The sequence below is a fragment of the Diorhabda sublineata genome, chromosome X (genome assembly GCF_026230105.1).
Source record: "Diorhabda sublineata isolate icDioSubl1.1 chromosome X, icDioSubl1.1, whole genome shotgun sequence".
NCBI lineage: Eukaryota > Metazoa > Arthropoda > Insecta > Coleoptera > Chrysomelidae > Diorhabda > Diorhabda sublineata.
Window position 1 is genome coordinate 28,171,809 of NC_079485.1, and position 19,680 is coordinate 28,191,488.

General features: G+C 32.4%; 2 protein-coding genes across 4 annotated transcripts in view; one reads left to right on the forward strand and one right to left on the reverse strand.

Annotated features, from left to right (window-relative positions):
- Positions 1-2,833, reverse strand: part of LOC130451438 (stAR-related lipid transfer protein 13) — a 54,169-nt gene extending 51,336 nt beyond the window's left edge. Inside the window, exon 1 of one of the 3 annotated variants that reach the window (XM_056790455.1) lies at positions 2,696-2,833. The gene's annotated coding sequence lies outside the window, so the exon portion shown is untranslated. Of the gene's footprint in view, positions 1-2,046 lie in introns of all 3 variants that reach the window. The other 2 variants (XM_056790454.1, XM_056790456.1) reach the window with 2 other exon arrangements.
- Positions 2,834-3,931: 1,098 nt separating this feature from the next.
- LOC130451387 (endoribonuclease Dcr-1) lies at positions 3,932-16,228 on the forward strand. Its single transcript, XM_056790366.1, has 7 exons — positions 3,932-5,377; positions 5,477-6,317; positions 6,379-6,593; positions 6,704-6,917; positions 7,139-7,741; positions 7,858-9,710; positions 9,842-16,228. Exons 1-7 carry the CDS (start codon positions 4,091-4,093, stop codon positions 10,310-10,312), a joined length of 5,484 nt encoding a protein of 1,827 aa, XP_056646344.1. The 5' UTR covers positions 3,932-4,090; the 3' UTR covers positions 10,313-16,228.
- Positions 16,229-19,680: the final 3,452 nt, after the last annotated feature.

A 19,680-nucleotide genomic window follows, 5' to 3' on the forward strand; every position in this document is an offset into this window, starting at 1 on the left:
CAGGAAGACTTTTTCGATGTTTTATCCGTTTTTGATGTCGAACGAACGTGAATCATCTTCAACATCTTCTCGGCCAACTTGAAAACGATTAAACCACTCGAAAACACGTAGACGTAATTGTCATACACTTGTTTCAATAAATAATAAGTTTCAACTGCAGTTTTTCCAAGTTTCATATGAAATTTCATAACAATCCGTTGTTCTATTTTTAGATCGATCATTTTTACGGGAAAACAAAAAAAATAGCCCCTATAAAAACGAAGCCACAGCTACAATGGTTTGTCTACAGAGACGGTAAACATCATTTATGTAATACTTCTAAATGGTCAGATTCTATAAGTGGAAGCTGTTCTGACTAAGGAAGACAGAATGATAATGCTTTTTCTATCCTCCGAGGCTCCAGCTCGCTTATGCGCATTCTCAAGAATGAATGAATATTGTCGGCACTTTAATATTGGGACATTCCTTCCCATTTAAACTGTCCATATAGAAGTATTACATACGAGGTATGGCTATTAAATAACGAGACTGGTTACGAAAAAGGGTTTTATTATAAAAATTATTCTACATTCGAACACTCTCCTTCAATATACTCCCCTCCCCTCGCCACACACCTTTCCATACGTTTTTTCCAGTGATCGAAGCAATGCTGGAAGTCTTCTATGAAGAGCGCCTTAAGGAGATCTGCCGTTTTTTGCTTTACCGCTTCCATCGAGTCAAATCTGGCTCTTCTCAATGCATATTTTATCTTCGGAAACAAAAAAAAGTTGCACGGTGCCAAATTTGGTGAGTACGACGGGTGTTCGAGCACTGAAGTGCGCTTACTGGCAAATCTGGCCGTTTTTTACGAATTCGTTTTCGCAGTGTTGCCAAAACTGATAAGTCTGAACCTCTGGAACCCATTCAATCTTCACGATACCGTTAATGTCGAAAAAAACGATCAACATTGCCTTGAATTTTGATTTGCTCTCTCGGCCCTCACTAAACCGCTTATACCACTCAAAAACACACGCACGAGATAGAGAATTGTTCCTATAGGCCTTTTGCTACAATTTATTGCACTCAGTTGGAGCTCCCTCTAGGCGCGCAGTCTCGTTATTGAATAGCCAGATCTCGTATATGGTAAAAATCGGATTCCAAAGAGTAGGCTTCAGGATAAACAGCTAACAGTCGCTAGCCTTTGGCCTCGTATTTAGTTCGATGATTTGTTAAACATTCATTTTATTCATTTTATTTATACTTCAAAGAAATAGATTCACTTTGAATTATTTTGAAAACCATTTTCGCAGATTTCCAAGAATGAATTTTGACACCCACAAATCACAAGATAATCATGAGATCATTTACACGGAATATCGAGTTACTTGCCCACATAGTCTGCATGCATTTAAAAATAATATTAAGCAGCTGCTTAAAAAATTCTACCCAATAAATTAACTGAAATTACCGTCTTATTTTTATGATAAATCTCGTTTTCAAGTCATTAGGATTTACAACCCGATGGCATAGCATTCAAGATAATTTATTTTATTGTAGTAATTACGTACGTTGGAAAAACCTTTCTTGATATTGCTATTAGTCGCTGGTAGTAGCATTTGGGAATTACTTCGCGTTTAAAAAAAAAAATTTAAAATTATTTACCAGCTGAATTAATAAAAAATGAAAATAGTTCCGTCAGTGACAGGGAGTTGTGAATGAATTCAGGATAGAGGAAACCCATATAAAAATAAACCGTTGCAGTTCTTTGAACTTTTCCAATAATTGGTGTGTTTAACTTATATAAATGTCGCTTTGTTGGTTATAAATAAATTTCATTCAGTCTAACTTGATGATTTCTGTCAAAACCAATATATTTTGATTTCAGACTAATGACATGTTTCTATATTTACTAAAAAAACTGATCACTGATAGAATATTCCTTGCACCTATTTATATTTCTAAATATATTTTGATGTGAAAAATCTGTTTTGTTTATTACCAAAGTTATCATAAAAGTTTTATTTATTATGACTGGAAATAAGATTATTTAAATAAATATCAACATACCTTGTTTATCAACGAACTTCACCTTAAAATAAGTATACTCTCGAAATCAAAAGGAATTAAGAATTTGTGGTATTTTCAAATTACCATAATCCCCTAGTTGCGCGCTATGGATCCTACCGATTCCGGTATTACAGGATTAAAAAGAGGTTTACTGAACTGACTACAACCTGCTGTTATAACTGACACCCAAAAACCCGAACAACACCATGATAAAGGTAGAAATTTAAAAACATAAATATTTATATTTTTTATGAATGTTCCCACGAATCGAGAAAATTTAAATAAGAAACAATGACATAATATATATGTTGCAAAAACGCGTTAAAACTCCTGTCGTGCCTGCTTACCTGGCCACCCATTAAAAGGTATGACGTGAATAGTTATTTATACACAAATTTGTAACTAATGTCACTATAACTATTGGTGCGATTTATTCCGCACAGGTATAATTTTTAAGCGCCAAAAAACCGAACGTTCGAACGATATTTTTAGGGATATCCAAAACTGCCGATTAAAAGCGTAGGCTATTTTATTTATAAAAAAATTTTTAGAATAGGTGTGTCACGAGTATATTAGCATCTAATTTGCCGTCGTTAATTTACCTGTCCAACCTACAAGTTACACAAATTCATTCTACGCGTGTACGTACCTCCACACCAATTGTCACATTGATTGTACATATACACAAGATAAAAAATAAACAAACTATAACTGTCTCATTCGTGCATACTTTTCCATTGCCCGAACCCTACTAGCACACTACCAATAGCAAAAGCAACTTACTGGTAAGACGCTTTAAAAGAATGGGAGGTTAAACATGAAACTCAAGTTGAATGTGCGCTGCGATACCATGTCGATTAATATGTGACTGCGATAATAATATTCTTTCTGATTATTCTGTATAGTAGAGCGCCCGCATTTTGCCCTTTTTAAGTGTAGATTAAATCTACTAACGAGGCACTTGTCTGTTATCCAGATGTACCAAATTGTACAAGGGACTGAATAACAAACATCATATAACTATTTCTAATACTCACTTGCCATAGTGATTATGAAAATTCTGTACATTGTCAAACAATCAAGGATTTAGTATAATAAATAAAATAAATTTTATAAATAGTTCTTTTTATCGGGATTTTTCAAACATGTTATATAAGGAAAATTTCACAATAATTCTTGGAATTTTGAGAGAGCACCTTATATACAAACACTGAATTATTCAATCTTTCCTTTGAGCGTCATTTCGTTTTTAATGGTTTTTTAAAAGTTTCAGCTTGTTTTTCATGTTATTGCTTTGGGTAAATTGAAGAATTCATTAATTAGATTTATAATCCGTTAATTCTCATAGACGATATTCTATTCTATCTATATTTTTTAATTATTAGTGTCAACTTCTTCAATAGATATTTAAACCATACTTTTATTGTAAATTTGCTGTTTTTATGAGATACTAATATGGATTTCACAGGGTAATTAACATCTACAAAGTAATTAATCTCTTTCAGATTTTATTGTTTTTTTTTGGAAATGGTATTTATAACACGAACGTATTGAAACAGCTGGATTTTTTTAAATTTATGTTCAAATTATTATTTCTAACAAAGTAATAATTTTATTCTTTAATATTTGAAATTTAAACGATATTTAAATAAATTTGTATTACGTGTTGTCTAAACTAGCAGGGTAACAAATATAGAAGTGATAATTCTAAAGAAAAATTACGACTTATTCTGTACACGATTCTAATTTAAATTACAGCATTAGCAAAATAACTCAGATATTATAATTTATAGATTATATTTTAATTTTTGCAAAAGTTTTTGGAGCAAAAAAGATTTTATTCAATATTATTTGGTTTGTATTATTTCCCGGGTCAAACTTTTTTAAGAAGAAGAAACTAACCTATACTTGACTAACTATTTTTGATAATGTATTGAAAACATGTATTGAAATAAAAAACAATGATTATAAAATAAAATTTGCCCATTATAAATAGACTGAACAAAAATATTAAACATTCACTTATGTTAATATTTCTATAAATATGTCAAGTTTTACGAATGAAAGTGTATATACTCATACGTTTACGCCTAAAGAATATCAAGTTGAATTGTTGGAGTCAGCTAAGAAAAAAAATACAATAATATGCTCCAGTACAAGTTCTTCAAAAGCATTTATTGTAGTTAAGTTATTGCAAGAATATTCATGGCAGATGAGACAGGAACATGGTAAAAAGGCGTTATTTATTTTAGATCCTCAAAATGTTCCTATAATGACGTCTCACGTTAAATATTTAACCGACTTGAAGTGTATAAGTATTACTAGAATAACTACAGAAATTGAATTAGAAGACTTATTTCAAAGATATCAAGTAATTATATCAACTGCAGAAATATGTATTGAAATGGTACATTCATGTCTAATAGCTGATTTCTCTGTATTTAATTTACTTGTTATTGATGATTGCCTCTATGGACAAAGACAGTCCCTTATTAAAGTTATTATGAATAAATACAACAATTTACCTGAAGGTAATAAACCACGTATACTGGGTTTAACTACAGGATTACTTAGCTCTGAGTTACAGCCAGACAGATTAGAAGCAGAACTATCAAGATTAGAAAAATTATTAAATTCAGACGTAGACACTTCATCTGAAATAGTTACTTTGATAAGATTGTCTTGTAGACCCCATGAAACTGTGATAGAATGTCCTAAGTCACAAGTGAGTAGCTTACAAAATGAAATTAAGAAGATAGTACAAGGAACCATAGATTTTTTACATGATCATAGATATGATCCTAGTGAAATATATGATGATGATTTATTAGAAGAATTTAAACAAGTTCCTGATCCACGTATTGTACCATTAGAATTACTACATAATTTCCTGGAAATACTCGAAGATATGGGCCCATGGTGTGCAGATAAAGCTGCACTATACATATTGTCAAAAATTGAAAAACTCAAAGTGAAAGTACCATATGAACGCCATTATCTTTTGTTATGTATGACATCTTCTACATTGATATCTGTTAGAGCTACATGCGAATCTTTATTTGAAAATTCTGAAGAGCTGGACATATTAAAAAAGTATTCAACACAAAAAGTATTAAAGTTTATTGAAATCTTGAAACAATTTAAACCTCCAGGGGATAAACCACCAATAAAAGAGAAAAGTCCTGATGAAAGTTCTCCAGTAAAATTCAAGGGTAGATGCAAAGGACCTAGGAGACCTCTTTTTCAAAGACCACTAACTGAAGATAATTTGTGTTCTTTAATCTTTGTTCATAATGGATATAAAGCAAAAACATTGTTTGCTTTACTTTGTGTGAGTATATTAGAATATATTTCATCTTGTTGTTGGTTATATATCTTATTTTTTTGATATTATTTTACCTACCTACATGAATGTTTTTCCCAATTTCAGACTCTTTCTCAACAAGATCCTGACTTCTGGTGGATTTCAGCTTTATTTACAGTGGAAAAAGTAGCAGATACAATAAGTGAACCTAAAGAGGCTGAAAACGAGCATAAAACACAAGAAGAAGTTCTCAAAAAATTTAGGTGTCATGAATGTAATATATTAGTGTCAACGTCTGTACTAGAACAAGGCTGTGATTTACCAAAGTGTAACTTAGTTATTAGATTTGATTTACCCAAAAATTTTCATAGTTATATTCAAAGCAAGGCAAGAGCTCGAGCATCTGATGCTCATTATATCCTTTTTGCAAATATAGATCAAATTAACATGTTTGTTGAGGACTTGGCTGAATATAATGAAGTTGAAAATACTTTGCTGAGAAGATGTTATAGTTTAGAACCTAATAAACAAGAAGAGATAATAGCAGATCTATACAGTCATTTATGCACACCCTATAAACCATTACCAGATGATGGAGCACCTAGTATTACCTTAACCAATGCAATATCGTTACTTAATAAATATTGTGCTAAGTTACCCAGTGATACTTTCACAAGGCTCACACCAATATGGAGTGAAGAGCAAACTTCTTGTGGAAAGTTTGTTGTCCATTTGAGACTCCCAATTAACTCACCTGTCAAGCAAACTATTTCTAGTCCACCAATGCCAAATAGTTTGCTCGCTAGGAGAGCAGTAGCTTTCATGGTGTGCCGCCAACTTCACAAAACTTGTGAACTTGATGACTATTTGCAACCTATCAACAAAGAAAATTTTAAAGCTACAGAAGATGATTGGGTTAACTTTGCTTTGGATGAACCTGATGATGAAAACTTGGACGTTCGACCTGGTGAGTTTTTTATTTAAAATTAAAAAATGAAATTAATATAACTTTATATATCAATTTTTAGGTACTACTAAACGTAGACAGTATTATAATAAAAGGATAGCAGATGCATTATTGAATTGTCACCCTGTAGTGGGAGAACCAACATACTTTTATAAAATTGTTATGACTTTAACTTGTCCTTTGCCTGAAGAGCAAAACACAAGGGGTAGAGAAATTTATCCTCCTGAGGATTCTCCTTTAGGATTTGGAATTCTCACATCGAAAAGGATTCCAAAGGTTTGAATTTTTGGCAGATTGAATACATCATGTTGACTAAAAATCGGATAATTTGCCTGTTTTCAATTTGGATGATTGATAGTAGAGTATTAATTTTCGTTTATTTTTAGATAAGTGCCTTTCCTATTTTCACTAGATCAGGTGAAGTTAGTGTGGACTTAGAACTAATATCTACAAATCTGGTTTTAACTGAAGAACAAATAAAAAAAACTAGAGAGTTTGTAAACTATACTTTTACAAGTGTTTTGCGATTACAAAAGTATTTGATGCTGTTCAATCCAGATGCTTCATCTAATAATTATTTAATCGTTCCTACAATCAAAAGTAAGTAAATATCTATCTGTAGATGTTTAATGGAACCTCTATAGTTACATGCTACAATAATTAAAATTTGCACTTTTTTACTTTTTTCATTATAATTGTTATTTAAATTTCTTATTGTTGTATAAAAATTTGACCAAATCTAGATTTATCTGAATTACAAAATTATAAACATGAACTATTATTTTATTTTTTGTTAATATATAGTTATGGAAATATTTTAGGGGATAATGCAGTAAAAGTCAATTGGAAATTTATAAATTTGATATTCACTCTTCTAAACAGGATTCCAGCATTCATACCTGATGAAAAAAGAGCCAACTACATTTTTAATCCTGAGCTCTACAGAGATGCTGTAGTCATGCCATGGTATCGTAACCAGGACCAACCTCAGTATTTTTATGTAGCAGAGATGTGTTCCAAGTTGAATCCTACCTCTGCTTTTCCAGGATTAGAATATGCGACTTTTGAGGAGTATTATAAAAGAAAATATGGAATTCAGATTCAAAATCTGACTCAGTGTTTGTTGGATGTAGATCATACTTCTGCACGTTTGAATTTCCTCACTCCAAGATATGTAAACAGAAAAGGAGTAGCACTACCTACAAGTAGTGAAGAAACAAAAAGAGCTAAAAGAGAAAACCTTGAACAGAAGCAAATATTAGTTCCGGAACTATGTGCTATTCACCCTTTTCCTGCTTCTCTGTGGAGGAAAGCTGTAGCTTTGCCTTGTATATTATATAGAATCAATGCTCTACTTCTAGCAGATCAGATCAGAAGAACTGTAGCTAGTGCTTTAAATTTAGGCATATGTGAATTACCTAAAGGTAAGAGTGACAATAATATTGAAAAGATTGATTTTTAGGCCAACATATATTGAATTATATAAGATATTCAGAATTAATAGCAATTTATAAAAATAATAGTCATATATCTATTTCAGAAGTTAAATGGCCATCATTGAATTTTGGATGGAACTTATCTGATGTACTGAAAAAATCCCGTGAAGAAGAGATGCGCAAGCAGCAAGAAAAGTTACTAGTAGCTGAACTCCATTTAGAAGAAAAACTACCCTCATTAAAAATAACCGAAATAAAATCAGATGATGATTTTGAAAATGGCGTCAATGATACAGATGATGAATGCAATAGTCTTGTAGAAATAAGTACCAAATGTGATGACAAATGGATAGAGATAGGGACTTGGTCTAATGAAATGGCAGGAACTATGGAATGTAATGGAAGTTCTTCCTTAATTCGTTATGCTTCACCAACTAGTTGGTTGCAGTCAGATAATAACTATGATGATTTTTCCGACAGCGAATCAGAAATACTTCAGGATGATTCTGATTCAGAGTGGGGAGGTTTGAGGATTGAATTTACAGGAGATAATCAAGCAGAAGCTTTGGATGATGAGGATGATGACAATGAAGACAAAGTATTTAAATTATACAATAATATTGATGCTTGGAAGATTGAAGAAGAAAGTGTGCAAACAGATTTGTTAAGAAAGGAATTTCATGAAGCATGCTCCAATAATAAACACCATATACTATCTAGTGGAATATTAGTAACGGCTGACAATGTTTTTGACAAAACTATTTTAAAAGATAAACAAGATAAAATAGTTTATACAAATAATATCGATAAGAATGTTGATTTTTCTTTGCTGTACAAAGATAATAGAAACAATTCAGTATTAGATGAGAATATTATATCTAATCAATATATTAATGAGTATGATATATCTGAAGAACTATCTTTTAGTTTTGATGAACAACCTAACTTAGCAGACCATCCTGGACCTAGCCCAAATGTTCTTTTGCAAGCTTTAACTATGTCTAATGCAAATGATGGAATTAACTTGGAAAGGCTGGAAACTATTGGTGATTCTTTTTTAAAATACGCCATAACAAATTATTTATATTCCAAATATGAAAATGTACATGAAGGAAAACTCAGTCATTTGCGATCAAAACAAGTTAGTAACTTGAATTTGTATCGTCTGGGAAGACGAAAGTGCTTAGGAGAATTCATGATAGCCACCAAATTCGATCCACATGACAATTGGCTGCCTCCTTGCTTCTATGTCCCGAAACAATTGGAAGAAGCCCTAATAGATGCACAATATCCTGCAAACTGTTGGTCAGTTGCTGACATGGCTGCAACTAGAAACATGAGTTTAGATGATATTTGTGTAATGGTACGTGAACGTGGAGAAGGCTTTGCTTTAACCAATTCCATTCCCTATAACCTAGTCACTCAACATAGTATACCTGACAAAAGTATAGCAGATTGCGTGGAGGCGGTTATAGGAGCTTATTTAATTGAATGTGGTCCCCGTGGTGCTCTGCTATTCATGGCTTGGTTGGGAATTAGAGTTTTACCAAAATTAACAGATGGTACATTTGGAGAAATTACATTGCCTCGATCGCCACTCCTTAGAAATATACCCGATCCCGAGGGGGAGTTAGAAAGACAGCTAGATGGATATGATAAATTTGAAAAACACATTGGATATAAGTTTAGAGATCGGTCGTACTTATTGCAAGCGATGACACATGCGTCATATTTCCCTAATCATCTCACTGATTGTTATCAAAGATTAGAATTTTTAGGAGATGCTGTTCTAGATTATTTGATTACTAGACATTTATACGAAGATCCCAGGATGCACTCGCCTGGTGCTTTAACAGATTTGAGATCGGCGCTAGTTAATAATACCATTTTTGCATCATTGGCTGTGAGAAATAACTTTCATAAGTATTTCAAGCATTTATCTCCAGGTCTTAATGAGGTGAGAAATACATCTTTTCTTATTCCACTCTTTATGGCATAGTTTTTGTTTCTATTACTCATTATTTTAGTCTTCTTTCTGAAGTATTCTCGATTTATTGATATTTTACAGATTAAAACCTTATGTTCTAGGTTGTGGAGAGATTTATAAGACTGCAAGAAGAAAGTGGTCATTCTTTAGTAGACGAATTGTATTTAGTAATAGAAACAGAATGCGAGGAAGTAGAAGATGTAGAAGTACCAAAAGCCTTAGGTGATGTGTTTGAATCTGTTGCAGGTGCTATATTTTTGGATTCTGGTATGTCTTTAGATGCTGTATGGAAAGTGTATTACAGAATGATGAAATCGGAAATAGAACAATTTAGTAACAAAGTTCCAAAATCTCCTATTAGGGAATTATTAGAACTTGAGCCAGAAACTGCTAAATTTGGTAAACCTGAAAAGTTGGCAGATGGGAGAAGGGTTAGAGTTACTGTGGAAGTGTTTGGCAAAGGATTGTTTAAGGGAATTGGAAGAAACTATAGGATTGCTAAGTGTACAGCTGCCAAATGTGCTTTAAAACATCTTAAACGGAGGGGTTTACTTAAAAAAAGTGACAATTAATATATTTTATCATATTTGTATATATCAGCAAACTGCATTTTTTGTTTTTCCACAACATAAGCCCAAATTTATACATTATGTTAAAGTAAGTGCCATGATAGTCCAAGAGAGTTACATAAAACAGCATCGATTTGGTACACGCTGTTTGAGTTTGCAAACTGCTAGATAAAAGTTAGTTATTCTCGAAAAAAATATGAAAAAAGTTTCGGTATCGATTTTCCTTTGAGTCGCTTCTGGCAGAGGTTTTCTAACCAGATAAATTTCTGGCACTATTGCACCGCGCTAACTTGAGGTTCCTACAGTAGTATGAACAAACTTTAACGGGTGTCCCCTATCATTTTTTCCGGCATATTTCTCGTCATAGAAAACAGGCTGCCATTTCGATTTGCGGCCAGAACGAACAGCCAGAAGTACTGTTTGGTGATGAACTAACTGTTATCTAGCAGTTTGCAAACTCAAACGGCGTGTACCAATTCGATGTTGTTTTATGTATATTTTATTTACGTTTAAATAATCAATTTGCAATTAAGGCTTGTAGGAAGAGTTACTACTTCCTACAAATGTTTGATATTTTTATTTCTTTATCATGTATCAACCGGTAATTAGGTTATTTATTATATATCATCTCTCTAATAGTTCCATAGCATGTGGTCGATAGATTTCGCAGCTACATAGGAAGTAAAATAACTAAACATGATGTTGGCCTTATGTTGTGAAAAAAATTTAATATTAATTTTAAAAAGAAAGCATTTGGACAAAATAATAAACAAAAAATGTTTGTTTTGATATGATTAAAAAAAGTATTAACAATCTAGTCAAACTGTTTTTAACAAGAAAGTTGTAGGATAGTTTTGTCTACTTTCTTCTTGAATAATTTTTGTATTTTAAATTTGTATTTGAGCTTGTCTCATATTTGCCGCTAGTCTTTTTCGAATATGAATCATGGGACTAAAACAAAGTATTTGATTGAAATAAATTTTTCGTTTTTGAGTTTTTACTAAAACAAATTCAATCTTTAAACTTTATTAAAAACTAAGGTAACTGAAAAAGAAGAGTTATCAAAATCTATCTCATGATTCTAAATTCATACAGTAAGGTGGAACTTGAAAATAACAAAAAAATCTAGTTTTTTGTTTTGACTTAATACTAAAATAAATGTTCATTGTTGTTCGTCCTCTGGTGCCGCAAAGGTGTTAATATTTGATAACGTAGCAAAAAATACCGAAACTTAAAAAAACGCAGCTTGCTCGTAACAAGCGAAATATTACCTAGAAGTCATCACGAGGATTTGGCTGCGTATCGACATCCATTTACCTCCTACTCTTTAAAAAACATATGTGTTTAATCTGACTAATTAACAACCATCTTGTAATCTTTTTTGGTTTCAAACCAAAACCATCTCTAGCTTCATATCCTGATACAACTAGTGACAATTTTGACACGTCCCCACCATGAAAAATCTGGGGCATCTCCCATCTGAACCATTTTCTTAATTTCTTTATTGGTCAATCGAGACAAGATTGGAGCTTCAGTGCATTTGCAATAATTCCAATCTATTAAATTTGTATATTCAGTTGAATCAAAATGGTGATACTTCAAAGCACCTTACTGAACAAACTGTTTATACCAACACTCACAATTATATTGTCTCAGGCGCGCTTTGATAACCAAGTTATCGTCTTCAGAGACTGACGGTAAACAGTTTACCAGATAATCTTCTAGGACCCATCAAAATATTGAAAAAGGTGCCGTGCCTCAAAGGAAGTTCATTTGCATGTAGTAGACAAATTATCTATTGTGAGGGTTTTTTGAGCCTAGTTTCTAGTATTTTGATAACTTCAGCTCTACCGTTCATAGTAGTACTACCGTAAAATATACGAATTGAACGCATTATCGGGACCAAGGTCAAACCAAACATTTTTAATTAATATATGAGGTAGATTATAAATTAAAGTTATTTTCGATAATTAAGGACTCTCCGGCACCACTAGATTTTATTTTAAAATTAAAACGAACATATTTTCGTTGCGCGGAAAGGAAATGAAATGAAATTTCCACTATTATAAAACATTATTCGAGACTTCGTTGTCAAGTTCCACCCTGTTCTACAGTCTGGAGTCTAAACACAGTGTTTACTACCACATTTCGGTATTTACGCAAAATACCAGGAGTTACGCGACATATGATTTTTATTACATATGTATATTAGTATATTATAAACATTTAAAAAAGTTTTCGAACCGAACTGCTTATGAAGTTCTACTGGTCATATAAGTGCAAAATTTTATTATTTTTCTAACCGAACCACCTGTAAATGCAACAACAAAAAAAGCCAAAAAAACTCTAAAGAATGTCACCTCGAAGACGTTAAAAATCATGCTAACAGTGTGGCAATGCAAGACACTGACTTAAAGAGTTACTGTAACTACCAGAATTTCGCGAAAATATCGGTTCTGTTTACTACCAGTACACCAACAATTATTTTTACATACTTTCTGATGTGTTTGTTAGTCTTCAGAGACGCTCCCCGATCTCTGAAGACTATAACGCGCGAAAGTGTGATTGTGAGTGTTGATATAGTTCAGTTTAAACATTACCAACCAATTTTGAAGCCTGTCATCTTATTCATCAGTTGCTTTCCAATTTATAAAGCACCAAACCCATGGGTTCAACGCACACAAGAATCAATTGGAACCAACTTCGGTGCGCTTTGTGTCAAGTGTCAAATTTTAAAACATACCACACATTTGTAAATTGGTGGCATTCAGTGGACGAAACCGTTGTACAACTTTTATAGAACCCTAGCGGAATCGTTCGGTGAGAGATACGCTAAAAACTCAACACGTTTTGGAGCAGACGCCATGTTTCGGAGAGCTTTTAATTTGTGCTAGGTAAGGGTAGCGGAGCTGAAAAGTGAACAAAAACTGACACAGAACCAGACTACAAATTTGTTAAATCAACTGTTTTCTGTGATCAAGTTGCAACCTTATCAGAAAAAAATTGTTTGATTTCGGTCATGAGAATGAGGAAAATTAATTAAAGAATTTAATTTTGAATCATAATGTCCGTTTTTACATACATTTAAAAGTGATTGAATGCTGAATACACATCGTAATTCTTAGAAAAAAAACTAGTCAAAGTAACACCACATAATGTAACACTCTTAGTTTAAAGTTTAATAAAAATAATTTCGTTTGAATATACTCAACAAAAATGTAAAAAATGTCAAAAATTCATAATTTACATAAATGTTCAAGATACCGATAGGTGGCAGTAGCGCTAAGTGCTACGTCCGCTGAATGCGACCATTTGTTGTCGTATCCGAGATACCAGATACTCGATTAATTTAATACAAAATATTAATACTACAGAAGTACTTCTTGGTAACTTAACTTTTTACTAAAGATTGCCTTCTTTATTAAGTAACAATGCATAATATGAACTTGTTTCTGCATCCAATAATGGTCGCATTCAGCGGATGTAGCGCTTAGCGCTACTGCCACCTATCAGTAACGGTAACGATCGGGAACATGTTGAGCATTAGCTGTACTTTCGTTTTCTGTCTTGTTAGTTTATGACAAATATATTTTCAAAACAGAGACTATTTTGGTTGCTTTTATTGAACTTAACAAGTGTTACAATTAAATGGTAAATGTTCAAGTACTTTGTCTAATTTCTTTTCAAATAATTATGAGGTTTATTCATCTCTCACCCACTTTTGTATGTATATAAAGATTGTCATTATAATTCAAAACGAAATTATAGAGAATAATTCATGCAGTTCTAAATTATTTATTTTATCTTCATCAACGGTTCAATCATTTTTCTTCTATGAAAGTTTACAACCATAGACATAGTTGACGTTTGATCTCAGATGTAACAAATTTCACTTCCGCTACCCCGACCTATCACAAATTTATAGAGGGTAGAGGTAAGGAGAACCATCTCTGTGCTACAGAAAGTGTCCATCAAATCCTTCATGTTAGGGAGGCGCTACTATAGCACAAGTTTAAAGAAAGATAATGACTTCGGCGTACTACTTGAGTTACTTTTCATTTTACGTCCGCTCTGACAACTTTTCACAGAGTAAACTTTTCCCATTATGATTCTATTGTCTATGATAATTGACACTTCATAATTACTTGCAAAAACTCTTACAAATTCACAATAATTAATTAACATTCAGCGTTATCTCACAGTAGCTTTTCTAGGTTATATTTACAAAATTATTTTGGACTACATGAATAGTTTAGTTTCTGTATACCAATATTTAATGAACGACTCTAGTCATTTGAAATATTAAATTTTCTATCTCTGCATACTTCACTCTATCTAAAATAACTAAGTTCATATGGTATCTGGTCCTACAGGAGCGCCATTCTGGTAAAATTTTGAATTATAATTTATCGTCTATAAGCAGTAGACAGTTTTTAAGCTAAACTCCCATATAAGATGGTCCTCCTTACCTCTAACCTCCACATACAAATTAAAAGCGCTCCTAAGCATGGCGTCCGCTCTAGAACGTGTTGAGTTTGTAGCGTATGTGCCACCGAACGATTCCGCTAGGGTTGTATAACGGTTTCGTCCGCTGAATGCGACCGATCTAAGACAATATTTTTTTTATGGCCCGATTACGATTTCAAAACACAAATGTAATTATAAATAACTGCCTACATAACCTCAATTTTACAGTTTGTGTTTAAAGCGTAATTTAGAAGCTCATGAAGCCCAAGCATTTATCTGGTGCTCACGTTCTCAATTGTGTGCTCAAATTGTGCAATTGGAAAGCAACTATTGTTAAACTTTATGTAGCAATCTAGGTTTTAGATACATCGTCAGATTATTTATAGAGAAATAATATCATTTTTAAATGATTCATTGTGAGAAATCAAACTAAAACACAGCTTTCACCCTTGGAGCCATTTTAAGTACAAATGGACTAGTATAAAATACAATGAAACTTGTTCACTAAAGTTCCAAAACGATATGGCCATGTCTAAAGACAGTTCTAAGAAATATAATGATAGTAATTTTTTTGAATACACACCCCTTTCATAATTCACGAGTCGCAACTGTCTGTAGATGTAATTTGAATTTAAACAAGTTTTATTGGACGTCTGCTATTCAGAATATACGAGGAGGTGTGGTTATTCAAATATTAAAAAAGTCAATTTGTTTTAATTTGAAGTAGTCTGAGCAGATCTCAAATATTTTTTATCCTTAGAAATTTTAGTTTTTGAATTTTTTAATAGTACTGATTAGGACTGAATCGATTTTCATTATGTTCGATTTATTTATGTTTGTTATTGTAAGATTTCAAAATCTTTCCAGATGTTCTGAATTTTATTTATATTTTATAGTATTTATAATTCTGTTATTTGACAAACTATAACCTAAAAAATCAACATTTATATAAATGCCTATAAATTAATACATATTTATATTGGTGATGGTTAATATTTATATTTTAATGAACATAGTTATTAGGTACAGGCTGTCAAACGTAAGATGACCCATATACAGTTTGTGGGTCACCTTATGTTTGACACCCTGTACAAAAGGCATATCCTAAAATTTTCTATTGAATGTGGGCTGTGTGTTTTTACTTTTACTAGCCATTAATTTTTTTTCTAATTTGATTTTTGCTTCTTGTTCAACTCCAAATATGAAAATCAGTGTAAACTCAGTTTTTTAGGCATTGTAAGAAAATTAAAAATTTGTGGAGAATCGTTATTTGCAATACATTACCTGTGATTTTTTTGCTACTTTTTGTACATATTAGGTATTGTATCTTATGCGACAATATTCGTCATTACTTGAAAATTTAAAACATCTTTTACAAATTTAAAATTCCTGAATCTTTACAAATATTCTGTGTACGTACATAACAGTTTTAATAAAGATTTTAAAGAAAAAGTTGATTTTTTCTCATTTACATCCAGCTACTGTGTTTAGTATCAGTTTGTGTACCATTAATTGCAAATTAATATTATTTTCTTATAATCATAATTCAGATATTTTTGTTCCATTGTCGCATATCTAGGTTTCCCCTAGCGTTGTATTTTTTATGGTAGTTTCAGATCGATCAATTTTAGATTTTATTGATAGTGTAAGGTTGATAATGGAATAGTGGTTCAGTAGACGCACCCAACGTGGGTGGGCGTTATAAATAATTTTAATCGTCAGAACTTGCTGCACATTTTCTGATATTCAATTTTTTTGAGTTTAAAGCAAGCTGAATAGTTTTCCAAATAACCCCATTACATATATCGTTCAAATTGTCTGTTTCCTCTCGGATTATAGGTACGTTGTACGATTTGCTGCAACACCATTTAGCGTTAAATAAGTTTTTAGCTCATCATGAATGAACGTGACTCGGATCACTATGTTGATACAGACGAGTACCATAGACAGAAAACAAACGTTTTAGGCAGGAAATCACTGATGATGAAGACATATCAGGGCAGGCAAAAGCAAAAGTTAGCATCTATTTGTTGTGATTTTCACAAGGTAACGATCCATTAAAATCGACAATAATTCTCCTGAATGGAGAAAGGAGTGAAGGAGATTTTTGGAGCATTCTTATTATACAGAGTCTTAGACTTTTTTCTCTGGTTGAAACCGAATACCACCACCCACAAGATGGTATGAAAGCTGATCTTCATCATCCCAGCTGCAGCTAGGCAATCATTGATGCAAACACAGGACTAAGTCCTAACGTACGATGAAGAAGAAGAAGACATTAGGTTTCTTCTACTGGTACTGATACAATAAGTAGACAACTTGACAGTTTGAATTGACATCCACAGTATCTGGATCTCCGTTAGTCCCGGCATAACTGCAGTTTTCTGGTTATCATTTTGGCTAAGAAGACCTCTAGTGGTTAATGTGCTTATTTCGATGTGTTCCAGTGTACAAAAAATTATATGAAAATTCTTGTCAATGCTGCGTATAACCAAAGCTTGCATATGGTAGCGGATCAGTAAAGATGTAGACTGGCTTTAATCGAACAACATGGCTGGGGATCCTGCTAAATTATGGTTTTAATACTATTGAAGAATGTGTTAGGAAAAAAGGAAAATACAAGTTTATCAGTATCATCACTAATGCCAAGGTTTTGCTTGTTGTGTACTGCGACCAGAACTTCCTTTCAAAGCCATTTACTTATTAGAGTAAACTACTCTGTTATCTCCAATATGGTTCGTTTTAGTGACTACAATACATTCGGTTGGTGGATAAAACGATATACATAAACAGTAGATAAGATACTCTTGATCTGTCTTCATTGATCAATTCCTAGACTACTTTGATAAGTAATTTTTTTAATTGTATCGAATTCTTTACCGAACTTAATTGCAATTGAATGATTATTAGATACCAGTAATTCATCTATATCTTAATTGCTTTCCTTTGCTCCATCACTGCTAATTCTGAAGCATTTAAGAAGTCAACTATACTGCTCAATTGAACAAGCTCCTCAACTTTAATTACTGGAATTTGTCATGATTTTGAGGAACACCATTTATTGAACTAAGAATCGGTTATCATGACAGCAATAGTGATACAATAGTGATTAAAGTACACTACGACAAAAAAGTATCGCATCACTTTGATTTCTGATCATTACAATGAGGTAGAATCACTATTATTATTAATATACATGTTTTCAGATAGATGTTAAAGGTACTCAGAAATAGAAAAATAATATAAACACTAAAAAATTACAAAGTATCTGAGTCTGTATTTTGAAAATTCTACAGATTTTTTTTAAGAAAGCAAACTATACTGTATTACAAAGGGGTGTTGCATTTGATTTAGAGCAGAACACGTAATCGTATTGCTATTTTTAACTTTTGCTTTTACACAAATCAGTTCTTGATTTCAGAAACAAATCGTGGTAAATTCATAACTATTCATATCCATGTCAACACCCTAAATATGCGTGTACCTATATTTTTCGCATTAACATGAAAACTAGTTATTAGCATCTTGACCTTGTATTTTTTCATGATGTTAATGTAGATCCATATTGAAGATACTCGTAAATTAGCTTGAAAAATATACTATAAAATATTTATGTGACTCATGTTTTGCTGAACACGATATTTCAACATAATTCTCTTGTCTCTGTTTGCTATGAAGAACTTGAAGCAGGTTTAAGCACAATTATGACAATAGCAGACATACTGAAAATACTAGATAATAAGTAGTGAGTAATTCAATAATTATATTGCCATTGTCAAATCCATATGACGTTTATGAAGAACCAACTTTTAAAAGACTATATGTAAAATTTCATTACATTTCGAATAGTCAGAAAAAAGTGACAGCCATTTAAGTGAGGCTACTTTTGTACATAACAATCGTGTGTTAATTTGTCATTACTTCTTGATGAAAAAAATACTGTACAATCTTAGCTCTGCTCTATCGAATTGGTTTGCTGAATTAAAACGTGGTCGTAAAGACACCGATGATGGTGAACGTTCTGTCGTCCAATTGAGGTGGTTACTTCAGATAACATTAAAAAAGTTCACAAATTGGTTAACAACAACGTGTTGATGATTCAGAGCAGTAAGAGATGTTTACACGTAATATATTATCAGATTATTTGCGTCGATATGTGACAATGGATCCATGACTTCACTCCGGAATCAAAACAATCATCATCTGAGTGGAGTGCAGCCGGTGAACCACGTCCGAAGATGGAAAGGTTATGGCTTCAGTATTTTGGGATGCGCATAGAATATTGTTCATCGACTATATCCATTTTGGATATAGAGAGAAAGAGGAAGAAAGAAAGAGAAAATCACTGTTTCACCAAGACAATGCACCGATTCACAAGTCGATGGCAACGATGGTTGAATTGAACGAATTACACTTTGAATTGCTTCTTTATCTACCGTATAGTCCAGATCTGGCCCCTAGTGACTACTGGCTATTTGCTGATCTCAAAAAATGCTCGCCTGTATGAAATTCAGCTCAAGTGAAGAAGCAATTGCTGAAACTGAAGCCTATTTTGATGCAAAAGACAAATCCTTCTACAAGCACGACATCGAAAAGCTAGAGAAGCGATTGTATTGCTCTTGAAGAGATTATAGAGTTGAATAAAATCGATTTTTGGCAAAAAATGTATTTTTCTATAATGTATAATAAAAGAATGGTAATAGTATTTGTGATGATTGCTATTTATATTTTATTTACCAAAAAAAACAAGTATTTATGCTGAACAATAGTTTCATTGTTATTCAAAATATTTTCCTTTTAGACTAATACACTTTTCCATGCGTTTGAACCAATTTTTCACACCTAAAATCTGGAGTTTTAAGACAAAGCGGCTTCGTCTCGAGTAGAAGACCGTTGACCTTGCG